The sequence below is a fragment of the Rattus norvegicus genome, chromosome 10 (genome assembly GCF_021556685.1).
Source record: "Rattus norvegicus strain SHRSP/BbbUtx chromosome 10, alternate assembly SHRSP_T2T, whole genome shotgun sequence".
Lineage (NCBI taxonomy): Eukaryota > Metazoa > Chordata > Mammalia > Rodentia > Muridae > Rattus > Rattus norvegicus.
In genome coordinates, this window is record NC_141543.1 from 49768115 (window position 1) to 49782102 (window position 13988).

Sequence of the window (13988 nt, forward strand, 5' to 3'; positions counted from 1 at the left end):
ACCTTCCATAGGAATAAATAAGGGCTCAGAAATGCCCCAAAACAATGCTGAATTTCTTGCTGGCTGAGAAGAGGAGGCAGGGCCACTGTTGGGGCCTCAGGTCTGCCCTGGCTGCTAAGGCCCATCAGAGAGTTAGAACTGGATGTAGCATAGGAACGAGGTAGAGAAGGCTATGGTGTGTAGGTCCTGGCCCCAGTGTAAGCTGCACCCAAGAGATCCCCAAGGAGTGGGCATGGTAGGAGGGGCTCAAACTTCCCACCCAAAATCTAGCTACTCACCTTTGACTCTGAGGGAGGCCAAGGTCTTCTGGCCACCCACCACGCAGGCATATTCACCAGTGTCCTTGGCCTCCAGCTTGTGGATCAGCAACTCACACATAGCCCCTTGGCACCGCATCTCGTACTTGGAGCTGACATGCAGCTCCACCCCCTCTTTGAGCCATTGTACTGGAGTCCCCGACTCAGCTTCGCTCAGTTGACAACACAGCCGTGCTGTGCCACCTGCTTCTTGCTCTTTGCTCTGTAGGCCGGTCTTGAACTTGGGCTTGGGGGCTGAGGACCATCAAAGAATACTTAGAGCCATGGGTTCCAACTCACTGACTCTGACTGAATAAGGCCCCCTACTCTTCAAGGAGCGGAAGAGGGCTGGGGCATACACCAACCACAGACAGCTCACCTCGGATGGAGAGCCTGGCAATGCTCTGCATGTGTCCTGCATCGCAGGTGTATTCCCCTGCATCCTCCTGCTCCACCCCATGGACTAGCAGCTCTGCAGTTGTGCCCTCCTGCACCATCTGATACTTAGCACAAGGAAAAAGCTGCAAGGAGCCCTTGCGCCATTCCACACTCGCAGCCTCCCGGCTCAGCTCACAGCGCAGGCGTGCGGTGGTCCCTTCATCTACGTCCTGGGCCTGTAGCTCCTGGAGGAACCTCACAGGAGCAGCTGCAAGGTAAGAGACAGCATGAGAGCAGGTCCCTGAATCAATAAGGCTATTACAATCAGGGAACCACACACAGTAGATCCGTGGTCAGGATTCACAGGGCACCACTGCGGGGAGGAACTGGGGAACTGCATATGACAGTGAAAGGGGTTTCTGCACCTGCTCAAGAAGCTACCAGGGAGAGGAGAACATATGGAGGGATATCCCTGAGGAGCTACAGAGAACAGGAGCAGACAAGGTCACAGGGACCTGAAGTGAAACTATAATATAATCCAATATGTGACAGAAAGAACAATGGGACAGATATGGAGAATGACAGAGGACACAGAAGACTTGGGTCACCTGGAAAGACAGTGGAGAAGCTACCATAGTAAAGCAGGCATGAACAATGTCCCTGAACAATGACAGGATGAAGGACTTGCTCAGGAGACCCTCAGAGGTCCAGCTACTGGTGAGGGAGGCAGACCTCAGGGTCACCCATTTGAGTGAGTTCTGGCTGAGATCCATGAAACAGAACTGCGACTGTGAGGGTCTGCATGAAAACTGTACCCACACAGCCAGCCCCCAAGACTGCAGTCAACCAGCCTCAAACACCCACCTGTGACCATGAGTGTGGCACTTGTGGTCTGGGAACCACAGGTACAGCTGTACTCGCCCGCGTCCTCACGGCGCACGTCCCTAAACAGCAGTTCTGCAACGCAGCCCTGCTGCCGTGTCTCTCGGCATGTGTCAGCCTGCAGCTCCAGGCCGCCCTTGCTCCAGACCACAGCAGTGTTGGGGACTGACAGCTCACACCGCAGGCTGGCTGTGGAGCCTTCTTCTGCTTGCAGATTCTCCAGTAACTTCTGGAACACCACCTGTGGAGCTATGAGAAGATGAGAGGCTAGCAGACTCAACTCAGCCTTGCCTCTGAATAACCTAAAGGTAGCCAGACAGGGTGACACTGAGCTCCTCTACAGTCCCAAGGCAGCCCTGGAGTGGATGCATGATGGGGACATGTGTCTAGATGGGCTTCGGGGTAAGGGAGCTGGTGAGGAGGTTAGAAAGTACTAAAGATCTAACCCTGGGTACTTGCCTCCCCACATAGACAATCCAGTTCCTGCAGGGCTATATACAAAGGACCCAGGAAGACACTAACATCAGACCACCCAGAATAGAATCGAGTCTAGTCAAGTCCCTACAGACCAGAACCCAGAAGACAGCTTTGTTCTCCAAGATCATGGCCTCAGACTGGACCCTGGAGCAGAGCCTTATCCTTCCCAGGCCGCTGAAATAGTCTTGTCCCTCTGATACTAGGGCACAGTGTGTCCCATAGACCCCAGGAAATAGCCAGACTTTGTGAGATCAGGTAGGGTTCTGGAGCAGCCACTGGCCACACAAGGAACATCTCTCCACTCTTCAGAGAATGGGACCCAGGGGTAACCCAACTGTCCTTTCTGCATATCCAACTTACCCCCCAGAAAAGAGAGTATCTGACTAAACATGACACATGGAAACTGGAATATGGATGGCAAGGGTAGAACATCTGAGGACATGGCAGGACTCTGCCCCAGCATGGTGGACTTGTAGTGTGAGGACATAAGGGTTGAGGTACAGGCACTAAGACCATGGAGAGTGCTGTGACCAAAACCAGTCATGAATGAGGCAATCCTAGGGTGACCCTAAGTGGACAAGGTAGATCTAGAGCAAGAATAGAACTCTAAGACCATCATGTGGAGACATTTACCCATAATGCTCAGTGTGGCTGAGGTCCTCTCCTTCCCACATGTGCATGAGTACTCTCCAGCATCTTCCACAGTCAGGTCACGGATCTCCAGCTCACACACAGCACCATCCTGTCTCAGGCTGTACCTGGCCCCATTTTTCAGGGTCTCAGACCCTTTCCTCCACACCACAGGGGCCTTCTTGCTTAGCTCACACCGCATTGTGACTGTTGAACTTTCCGGGACCTCTTGGCTTCTCAAATCTTCTATGAATCTGGCTGGAAGGGCTGGGAAGGACCAAGGAGTCACTGAGAACGTGACACTGGAGGACTTTGTACACAGAACATACACCCACAAAGAACTAGAAACACCACAGAAAAAAACAGATAAAGGAAGGTATAGAGGGTGGATGGAAGGAAACAGTCCACGAAGAATGGAAAGACAGTGAGATGGATTTGAACCTGAGAATATGTCTTCAGCAAGCAAAATGACCCAAGCTACAAGCCAGATGGCCACTGGGTCGCTACAATAGCTGTGTCACATATGAAGTCAAACATAGCAATGAGACAACATGGAGACACCAAGCCCCAGGTTCAGGTGGCCACAGGGGATCTTTACCCTTGACACTCAGTGTGGCTGAGGTCTTCTCCTGCCCACACACACATGAGTACTCCCCAGCATCTTCCAGAGCCAAGCCTCGGATCTGCAGCTCACACACGGCCCCATCCTGCCTCAGGCTGTATCTGTCCCCATCTCTCAGGGTCTCAGACCCCTTCCTCCACTCCACAGGGGCTGCCTTGCTCATCTGGCACCTTAAAGTCACCATGGTGCCTTCCGTGGCTTTTTGGCTTCTCAAGTCTTCTGTGAATCTGGGGGGCAGGGCTGAAAGGGCCAAGCAGACACTGAGAAGGTGAACTCAGAGGACACCACACACAAGACACACAACCCACAAAGAATAACACACTATAAAAGAACACAACATAGCTGGAGAGATGGCTCAGCAGTTAAGAGCACTGACTGCTCTTCCAGAGGTCCTGAGTTCAATTCCCAGCAACCACATGGTGGCTTATGACCATTTTCTAGAGAATACTGGAGTTCACGATATGACAGTTGAGACAAGACACACGGGATCCAACAACAGAAACCCCACAGCAGCACAAGGCCATGGGCAAGCTCCTGCAGACACTGTTGTCTTCTGGGTAACCCAACCCAGGAGGCAGGACAGGATCTTGCACAGTGATGGACAAGATGACCTTCATATTGGGGCACTGTCACACAGGTCTGCTTAGCCAGTTGTGGGCTTTACCCCTGATCGTCAGCATGGCCGTCGTCTTTTCTGCCCCACACACCCATGTGTATTCTCCAGCATCTAACATGGCCAGGCCGTGGATTTTCAGTTCACACGTGACTGCCTTTTGCTGCAGCTTGTATCTGTCTGTGTCTCTAAGGGTCCCTGTTCCCTTCTTCCCCTCCACAGAGGCCTTTCCGCCGAACTGACATTGCAGAGTGGCCGTGCACCCTTCCCTGACCTCCTTGGACTTCAGTTCTTCCATGAATCAAGTGGGCAGGGCTAGAAAGATCCAGATGGATAGAAGCTATGAAACTCCATGGAAGTTTTGACAGTCATTATCTGAGTATCCACGAAGGAAACAGAAGCAGAAGGGCTGAGGATCGTGGGAAGAGACAGATCCAAGTGTGTGAAGTGAGGCTCCTAGGCCGTGCCTGCTAAGACGCGGTTGAGTGGCAGATGGGTATCGCTCCAGACCCGTCTTCTCAATGGCACCTTGTTCTTCCTATGATCTCCCATCACTAGGAGACATGCCAAGCATGAGATCAAGCCATGCATGCAAAGACATCTCCCATCGGACCTTCACGGCAGGCATCTCACAACTGTGATGCCCTCCAGCCACATAGATGGGATGCCCTTTCACACAGAGCCTCCAACCCAGCATTGTCCATGCTTGGACCCACTCTTACGGGTCACCTAAGGCCATAATTCCTCTACATCACACTCTTGTCCTGACACTACTAGAGTCACACTCCAGCCAGTGCTGCCACCTCCCTGGCTCATATCGCCTGGTCCCTGACAGACTGCAGCTGAGACCTCCTAGGCATGCCTTTGAACCTTGGATCTGTCCTGCTGTCCTTCCCACTGATTGATCAGAACTGACCCTGGTTATATTTGAAATCGGCTGTACATCTCCAAATGCATACTAAATCAATACAATGTCAGAAAATGACTGTACTTGGCAATTGGCCTTTAAAGAGGTGGGAAACGTAAAATGAAGTCATGCAGATGAATGATTAATCCAATAATAATGTCCCCATAAAACATCTGGACACAAACAAGATGGTTGCATAAAGACTCAGGGATTCCAGCTGCCTGGGACCCAGTGAGAGGCCTTGGACAGAGCTAACCCTGTTGGCAATCAGATCACAGACCTTCATTAGAGGAAGGTAATTAATTTTTGTTGTCATCTACTGTTCTTTGTGACAATGACCCAAACAACACAAATCTGAGAATGCTATTGTAACAAATACCTAAGAATCCGTGGCTGTCTGGCAACAGGTAAAGGGTAGAGGCTGGATGACTTTTGAAGAAGAATATATTAGAGAAAATCGAGATGGTTGGGAAGAGTCTGTGGAAACATGGACACTAATGCTGCATCTGCCTCAGACAGAAATGGAAATGAAACTAGAAAGAGGAAGGTGATTCTTGTGACAGTGGCAGAGAACTAGTGCCTCGTGGAATGCAGAATTTGGAAACAGTAAAACTGGGGCCCCTGAGGAAGTTTATATGCAACATATTGGAGGTATAATATGGTTTCCTCTTTCTGCTTATAGTAAAAGGGGGAAAATAGAGAGATTAATCAAGGAACTACTAAATAAAATAGAAAAGGAACTGAAGATTAGAGGATTTACAGCCTATCCATGCTGCTGACAGAGCGAGAGCGAGAGCGAGAGCGAGAGCGAGAGAGAGAGAGAGAGAGAGAGAGAGAGAGAGAGAGAGAGTGTTGTGAAGAGAACTTCAGGATGTATCATTTCTGTGAACACCCCAGCTAAAGAGGAAAGGCCCCTTTTGTGACTCCACAGGAAATTGAGGACTTTGAGAGTATTTTACCAGTCGAAATATCACTTAGACTAGAAGTGACAGAGACCAGAGGGAAGAAGGTTGTCAAACTTCTGAGAGCTATAAGATGAATTAAACAATAGAAGCATCCAGCTGCTACATGTGAGATCTTTCAAGAAGATGGCCATGGCTGGGGAGTTGGTGACTCGTGCCTGTAATCTCTACACTTCAGATGCTAAGGCTGGAGATGTCCTACCAGAGTTCCAGCCCAGACCGTTCTACACTAAGACTTTCAGGCTAACCAGGGATGCACAGAAGGCCCTGTCTCAAAAAAGCAAACAAGTTTTTAAAATGGACTGACTGTGAGATGGATCCAAGATCAACAGGGATGTCATTGTCACCAGGCACCCCAAAAACCATAAGCCTGGAGGGTAGGTGCTTTCCTCCTTGACCCTTGGTCATCTCTCCACCCAGAGCAATGAGAACCAGTCTAGAGGACAGGAGATTGAGCCACAGAAAGTTCTTCTGCCTTAAAATCTAGTAGAGTTGCCCTGCCTTCCAGATTCATGAGACTCCTTGTCCCATCCTTTATCCCAATTTCTCCCTTCTTTGGTTAAGAACATCTAAAGAAAGCCCGTCCCACCACTGTCTAAAAACAGTACTTCTCAGTTTTCCTAATGCGGTGACCCTTTAATACAGTCCCTCACTTTGTGGTGACCCCCAACCATAACATTATATTCATTGCTACTCCATAACTGTAGCTTTGCTACTGTAATGGATCGTAATGTAAGTATCTGATATGCAGGATACCTAATCTCCCGTGGAATTATTGTTCCTGTGGAAGGATTGTTTAACCCACCCAGGTTGAGAACCACAGCTCCAGAAGCATCATTCCGCCTGGTTCTGACACTTTCTGGGTAGGAGGTAAATTTGACTCCGAGTGAATGATATCTAAAACTTCACACTTAGAAGAGACATTTAGACATTGGGCCGTGTGGACTGGAAGAATGAATTTTACATGTGAAAAGAACATACATTTGAGGAGGCCAGAGGTAGAGTGTTATAGGCTATGATGGTTTCAATGTCATGGTCCCCATAGCCTCTGACATTTAAAAACTTAGTTCCTAGTTGATGGCAATGTTTGAGTGGGTTTAAGGGATTTGGCCTGGATAGAGTTTGTCACTTAGAGACTGTAAAGACTCACGAGAATCTAGTTCACGTTCTTCCTCATGCTTGCAGTCCAAGATTTTAGTCCCTAGCTTCCAGTTCCAGCCGCCCTGCCTACTGCTTATTGTCCTGTCTCCCTCTCAAAATGGAATCTTATCTCTCTGGATAAGACCAAATGAGCTCCTTAAGTTGCCTTGGTCATGGCGTTCTCGGAGCCACAGTAAAGTAGCTAATTCATGAACTAGATTGCCACCTCCCAACTCACACATGTAAGCTCCAGCTTGCCCAATACCTCAGGAAGTCATTCTACTTCCAAGAAGACTACTTATATAAATAAGCTGAAATGAGGTCAGGCTAGGCTGACATCCAAAATGGGTTTACATAAAAAAAGATTAGGATACAGATATAAGGAATGACCTTGTGAAGACTAGGAGAAGAGAGTCACCTTCAGGAAAAACTACACTGCCTGTGCCTCGGTGAAGAAATCCCAGCCTCCAGACTTCTGAGGAGACTAAGGCAGGAATCCTTCCAAGTCTGGCATTATACCAAAGAAGCACTGAAATACTCTTGCTGAGTTCAGAAGTGTCTACCTGGCCACCTCGTGCCAGGACCACACATCGCTGTGCATGTCTGTCAAGGAACAGACATTGGTTGACTCTACCTGGAGCCAAAAGACCCAAGATCTCCCTGGACCTTAGCAAGATGCTAAGGGCTCCAGCAGATCTCTCATTGGACAGTGATGCAATCTGTTGGTACCTCCCTTAAAACTGAACACAATTCTTTCATGGGGTTCATATCTTAGAAGAGACATTAGACAAGACTTACACAGGATGTTTTGGGGAAACAAATCACACACACGGGTGACTGTGAACATGACATGCTGTCACTGAGGGGCATAGGAATGCTACAGGATACATGGAAGAGATAGGAGAAAGCAGATCAATCAGGGGACTACACAGAGACATTACCATCTACAGTCAGTGTGGCTGATGTCCTCTCCTGCCCACACACGCACGAGTACTCCCCACTGTCTTCTACAGCCAGGCCACAGATCTGCAGCTCACACATGGCCCCATCCTGCCTCAGGCTGTATCTGTCCCCATCTCTCAGGCTCTCAGACCCCTTCCTCCACTCCACAGGGGCCACCTTGCTCATCTGGCACCTCAGAGTCACCATGGTGCCTTCTGTGGCCTTTTGGCTTCTCAAGTCTTCTATGAATCTGGGAGGCAGGGCTGAGAGGGCCAAGTAGACACTGAGAAGGTGAACTCAGAGGACACCACACACAAGACACACAACCCACAAAGAATAACACACTATAAAAGAACATAAAATGAACATGTGAAGGAAGGTGCAGACAGTGACGGGGGCAACCTCATGGGGAACAGAGAGGGCAGTGGCAGGGTTGTGAACACAAGAACATCTCCTGGGCATGCAGAGAGCGTAGATGGAGATGCACAGATGACTGTTGTTGTAGAACAGACGGCCACTGGGTCACTACAGGAGCTTTGTCACATGGAGAACAGGCATAGCAATGAGACAACATGGAGACACCAAGCTTCAGGTTCAGGTGGCCACAGGTGATCTTTACCCTTGACACTCAGTGTGGCTGACGTCTTCTCCTGTCCACACAGGCATGAGTACTCCCCAGCATCATCCAGAGCCAAGCCTCGGATCTGCAGCTCACACACGGCCCCATCCTGCCTCAGGCTGTATCTGCCCCCATCTCTCAGGGTCTCTGACCCCTTCCTCCACTCCACAGGGGTCACCTTGCTCATCTGGCACCTTAGAGTTACCATGGTGCCTTCTGTGGCCTCTTGGCTTTTCAAGTCTTCTGTGAATCTGGGGGGCAGGGCTGAAAGGGCCAAGCAGAAACTGAGAATCGAGGACCCTTTGAAGGACACGCTACATAAGGAATACATAGAGACAACATTCTGAAGAGGAATTTGAGACAGGAACAGTGAACCAGGGAACAGATAGAAAGGAAGCAAGACGCCAGGGATTGGGGTGGACATGAACATGAGAACATTATGAAAGTTGAAAGTAGTGACGGAGATTTCCAGATGCCCCTAGTTACAGGACAGATGACCACAGGGTAACTACAATAACTGTGTCACATATGAAGTCAGACATAGCAATGAGACAACGTGGAGACACCAAGCTTCAGGTTCAGGTGGCCACAGGTGATCTTTACCCTTGACACTCAGTGTGGCTGACGTCTTCTCCTGCCCACACACGCATGAGTACTCCCCAGCATCTTCCAGAGCCAGGCGATGGATCTGCAGCTCACACAAGGCCCCATCCTGCCTCAGGCTGTATCTGCCCCCATCTCTCAGGGTCTCTGACCCCTTCCTCCACTCCACAGGGGCTGTCTTGCTCATCTGGCATCTCAGAGTCACCATGGTGCCTTCCATGGCCTCTTGGCTTCCCAAGTCTTCTATGAATCTGGGAGGCAGGGCTGAAAGGGCCAAGCAGACACTGAGAATGGAGGACCCGTTGAAGGACACGCTACACAAGGAATACACAAGGAGACAGCATTCTGAGGAAGGATTTGAGACAGGAACAGAGAGCCAGGGAATAGATGGAACGGAAGCAAGACACCAGGGATTGGGGTGGACATGAACATGAGAACATTCTGGAAAGTTGAAAGTAGTGGTGGAGATCTCCAGATGCCCCTAGTTACAGGACAGATGACCACAGGGTAACTACAATAACTGTGTCACATATGAAGTCAGACATAGCAATAAGACAACATGGAGACACCAAGCCTCAGGTTCAGGTGGCCACAGGTGATCTTTACCCTTGACACTCAGTGTGGCTGACGTTCTCTCCTGCCCACACACGCATGAGTACTCCCCAGCATCTTCTAGAGTCAGGCCTTGGATCTGCAGCTCACACACAGCCCCATCCTGCCTCAGGCTGTATCTGCCCCCATCTCTCAGACTCTCAGACCCCTTCCTCCACTCTACAGTGGAGGAAGGTGCCTTGTTCATCTGGCACCTCAGAGTCACCATGGTGCCTTCCGTAGCCTCTTGGCTTCTCAAGTCTTCTATGAATCTGGGGGGCAGGGCTGAAAGGGCCAAGTAGAAACTGAGAATCGAGGACCCTTTGAAGGACACGCTACATAAGGAATACATAGAGACAACATTCTGAAGAGGAATTTGAGACAGGAACAGTGAACCAGGGAACAGATAGAAAGGAAGCAAGACGCCAGGGATTGGGGTGGACATGAACATGAGAACATTATGAAAGTTGAAAGTAGTGATGGAGATTTCCAGATGCCCCTAGTTACAGGACAGATGACCACAGGGTAACTACAATAACTGTGTCACATATGAAGTCAGACATAGCAATGAGACAACGTGGAGACACCAAGCTTCAGGTTCAGGTGGCCACAGGTGATCTTTACCCTTGACACTCAGTGCGGCTGACGTCTTCTCCTGCCCACACACGCATGAGTACTCCCCAGCATCTTCCAGAGCCAGGCGATGGATCTGCAGCTCACACCCGGCCCCATCCTGCCTCAGGCTGTATCTGCCCCCATCTCTCAGGGTCTCTGACCCCTTCCTCCACTCCACAGGGGCTGCCTTGTTCATCTGGCACCTCAGAGTCACCATGGTGCCTTCCATGGCCTCTTGGCTTCTCAAGTCTTCTATGAATCTGGGGGGCAGGGCTGAAAGGGCCAAATAGACACTGAGAAGGTGAACTCTGAGAACACCACACACAAGACACACAACTCACAAAGAATAACACACTATAAAAGAACACAATGTGAACATGTGAAGGGAGGTGCAGACGGTGATGGGGGCAACCTCATGGGGAACAGAGAGGGCAGTGGCAGGGTTGTGAACACAAGAACATCTCCTGGGCATGCAGAGAGCGTAGATGGAGATGCACAGATGACTGTTGTTGTAGAACAGACGGCCACTGGGTCACTACAGGAGCTTTGTCACATGGAGAACAGGCATAGCAATGAGACAACATGGAGACACCAAGCCTCAGGTTCAGGTGGCCACAGGTGATCTTTACCCTTGACACTCAGTGTGGCTGACGTCTTCTCCTGCCCACACACGCATGAGTACTCCCCAGCGTCTTCCAGAGCCAGGCGATGGATCTGCAGCTCACACACGGCCCCATCCTGCCTCAGGCTGTATCTGCCCCCATCTCTCAGGGTCTCTGACCCCTTCCTCCACTCCACAGGGGTCACCTTGCTCATCTGGCACCTCAGAGTCACCATGGTGCCTTCCATGGACTCTTCATTCCTCAGACCCTCTGTGAACTTGGCAGGCAGGGCTAAGAGGTCAGAAGGCACAGGAATTATGCTCAGAGCATGCAAAGCAGACAGGGTATGATGCACACAAGACCTGAATAGCACAGAGAAGTCACAAACCTCACTAAGGGTGGATCCTGTGCTGCTATGCTGAGAACAGGCTATGAATCTTAAGTTCTCTTACTACCAAGCTCATGGCCCTTTCCATAGATCTGGTATGATGATTAGAGGTGGTTCTAGAAACACACAGGGGTGTCTCTTTCTCTGTAGAAGTTTAGCAGGCATGATTCAGCCTGGATGACAACAGGACATAGAATCTACCAGAAAAAGCACTTTACTCATGAAGGCCCAAGGTGGAGGGAAGGCAACTATGGGTGTGTTTTCTCCTATCTCCTAAAGCTTCCCAAAAGTCAGGACTCTGTCCAGTCATGAAAGGATGTGACACACAGACAAAGGGGCAGACTATGGGATGAGTGAGATAAACAGCCTGCCTGCCCATAGACACCAAGACACAAACCCAACTGGCCACACATCTTTACCATTAATATTCAGTGTGGCCGAGGTCTTCTCCTGCCCACACACACATGAGTACGTCCCAGTATCCACCACAGCCAGACCACGGATCTGCAGTTCACACACGGCCCCGTCCTGCCTCAGGGTGTATCTGTCCCCATCTTCCAGGATCTCGGACCCCTTCCTCCACTCCACAGGGGCCGCCTTGCTCAGCTCACATCTTAAGATTGCCGTGGCCCCTTCCATGGCCTCTTGGCTTCTCAGATCTTCTATAAACTTGGCAGGCAAGCCTGGGGAGGGCCAAGAAATCACTGAGAACACGGAACCCTCTGATGGTCTCTGCGTGAACATGGAACCCACAGAGGAGCTGCACACATTGATCAGGAGCCACAGTGTGAGTAACTGAACCATATACAGATGGGGAAGGAGGCAGGTAGCTGGGGAGGGACAGCAGCAGGAGGACCTGCTTGAGTAAATGGACAGACGGCCACAGGGTACTGCAGGGGCTGTGCCACACATGGAGGCAGGGGGAAGTGACAGGAGCTACACAAAGACAAACCATCCATCTTTACCCTTGACAGTCAGAGCAGCTGATGTCTTCTCCTGCCCACACACACATGAGTACTCCCCAGCATCGGCTGTGGTCAGGCCACGGATCTGCAGCTCACACACAGCTCCGTCCTGCCTCAGGCCATATTTGTCTCCGTCTCGCAAGGTCTTTGTTCCTCTCTTCCACGTCACCGGAGCCGCCTTGCTCAGTTTGCAGCTCAGCGTGGCTGTGGTTCCTTCTGTGGCCCCTTCATTCTTCAGACTTTCTATGAACTTAGCCGGAAGGGCTGGGGAGGTCAGAAAGACACAGACACAATCACACCCTCTGAGAACATGGACGCCCCTAGTTGAGGATGGTACAGGGAAGACAGGAAGCCCTGCTGCACACAGGCCACATGCTGGGCATGCTAGACACGGCTGACGGTGGGGCTTCCCTTCATCTAGACAATCCATTCCACGGTTTCCACAGGCCTCAGACTGTACATGAGTTTAGCTTGGAGGGCTGAGGACAACGCCAAGATCATCAAGCTCTTGGAGCGTGCTGGAGACAGGACATGACACTCAACAGTGAAATTCACTCTGGAGATCACAAGGAAACGAGTACGGAACAGCACAGGGGGTGCAGCACATAGACTGGTCAGCCTGACCTTGGTGAAGCAGCAAAGACAGAGGACCTCAATCCAGGAGGTCTAGACAGACCGCCCAGGACCTGCACAGCAGAAGCATTTACAATGGAAGCATCCCTGTCCCCAGGTCTTCTGTGCCTGCCAGCCCCTCACACAAACTCCAGGCTCAATGGCTGGCCTGTCTGCTAGGTCACAGTATGGCCCGGTTGTGAGTTCCTTCTGTGGTTCTTGTGCCATCATTTTGATTGCACTGAGAGAGCACATGGGGTGTCTGAGCCCCTCCCCCATACAGTCATAGCAAACCCCGCTTCTCAGAACAGAACGGACCAGGAAAAAGGGACAGCCTGGCTGGGTGGGAAGAAGTCACAAGCCTCTTCCTGGAGCTGTCAGCCTGGAGTAGGTGACCACGGGGCTCTGGCCCCATCTTCACAGTGCAGGCACACACTCCGATGTGTGAGTAGAGGCAGAGATCTACGATTGAACAAATGGGTTGAACACGTGTCCTCAGCTCCTATGTAGGAAGTGGTCACAGAGAAGAGGAGGTAAACTGGATCATGTTTATCAATTGCTGGTTTGCTTCCTCTGGCTACCAGGCCAAGACTGAAAACTCTTGAATACCCATCTCTGTGTGCTTGGAGGTCTTTAAGGACAGTGGCTCAGAGTATCCTCAGGACTTTATGGTCCAGGGTAGTTTTGAAAATGCAGCAGTCTTGAAAGATAAGGCACCCGTGTGCATCGCTCTTGTTGGGTGGGGGAACCTAGTTTTGAAAGCAGCTGGTTGCCAGGACCCTCCATACCTCAGGCATCAACAGCATGTCCCGGGGTTGGGTACAGGAAGTGTGTCTTCCTGTGACCTCTTTCTAACTCCGTAGCCATGGAGCAGGCCTCACTCAGGTCCACCCTTCTGCCATCCTTGGAACGTCTGAATACACGATGGCACCAGGCCCCTGCGTTTTGACCCCAGGCCTCTCCAGAGGGCAGCTGGTTTTCATTCAAGTGTCTCCAGTGTTTGTGCATGTAATAGGGGTCACCTGCCAGGCCTCACCATACCTGCCTCTCCAGTGCCCTCAGTAGTCGGTTCTTCATGAGAGAGCAGAGCCCATCAGGACACGGGCTTCTTGCACTTGCAGGAGATTCATTCCAGCCTCAGTCT

The 13988-nt window shown here is 50.8% G+C and overlaps 1 protein-coding gene across 11 annotated transcripts in view; it reads right to left on the minus strand.

Moving 5' to 3' along the window:
- Obscn (obscurin, cytoskeletal calmodulin and titin-interacting RhoGEF) overlaps positions 1 to 13988 on the minus strand; it is a 150547-nt gene that overhangs the window by 54044 nt on the left and 82515 nt on the right. For 4 of the 11 annotated variants that reach the window (XM_087574959.1, XM_087574958.1, XM_087574965.1 and 1 more), the window contains exons 45-56: positions 12233 to 12496; positions 11687 to 11950; positions 10907 to 11170; positions 10287 to 10550; positions 9678 to 9947; positions 9072 to 9335; positions 8469 to 8732; positions 3262 to 3525; positions 2667 to 2930; positions 1539 to 1805; positions 676 to 942; positions 279 to 551 (exon numbers count right to left, since the gene is read on the minus strand). In XM_087574959.1, the coding sequence (XP_087431085.1) occupies positions 279 to 551; positions 676 to 942; positions 1539 to 1805; positions 2667 to 2930; positions 3262 to 3525; positions 8469 to 8732; positions 9072 to 9335; positions 9678 to 9947; positions 10287 to 10550; positions 10907 to 11170; positions 11687 to 11950; positions 12233 to 12496 (3189 nt within the window). Of the gene's footprint in view, positions 1 to 278; positions 552 to 675; positions 943 to 1538; positions 1806 to 2666; positions 2931 to 3261; positions 3526 to 7848; positions 8113 to 8468; positions 8733 to 9071; positions 9336 to 9677; positions 9948 to 10286; positions 10551 to 10906; positions 11171 to 11686; positions 11951 to 12232; positions 12497 to 13988 lie in introns of all 11 variants that reach the window. The other 7 variants (XM_087574963.1, XM_087574962.1, XM_087574968.1 and 4 more) reach the window with 3 other exon arrangements.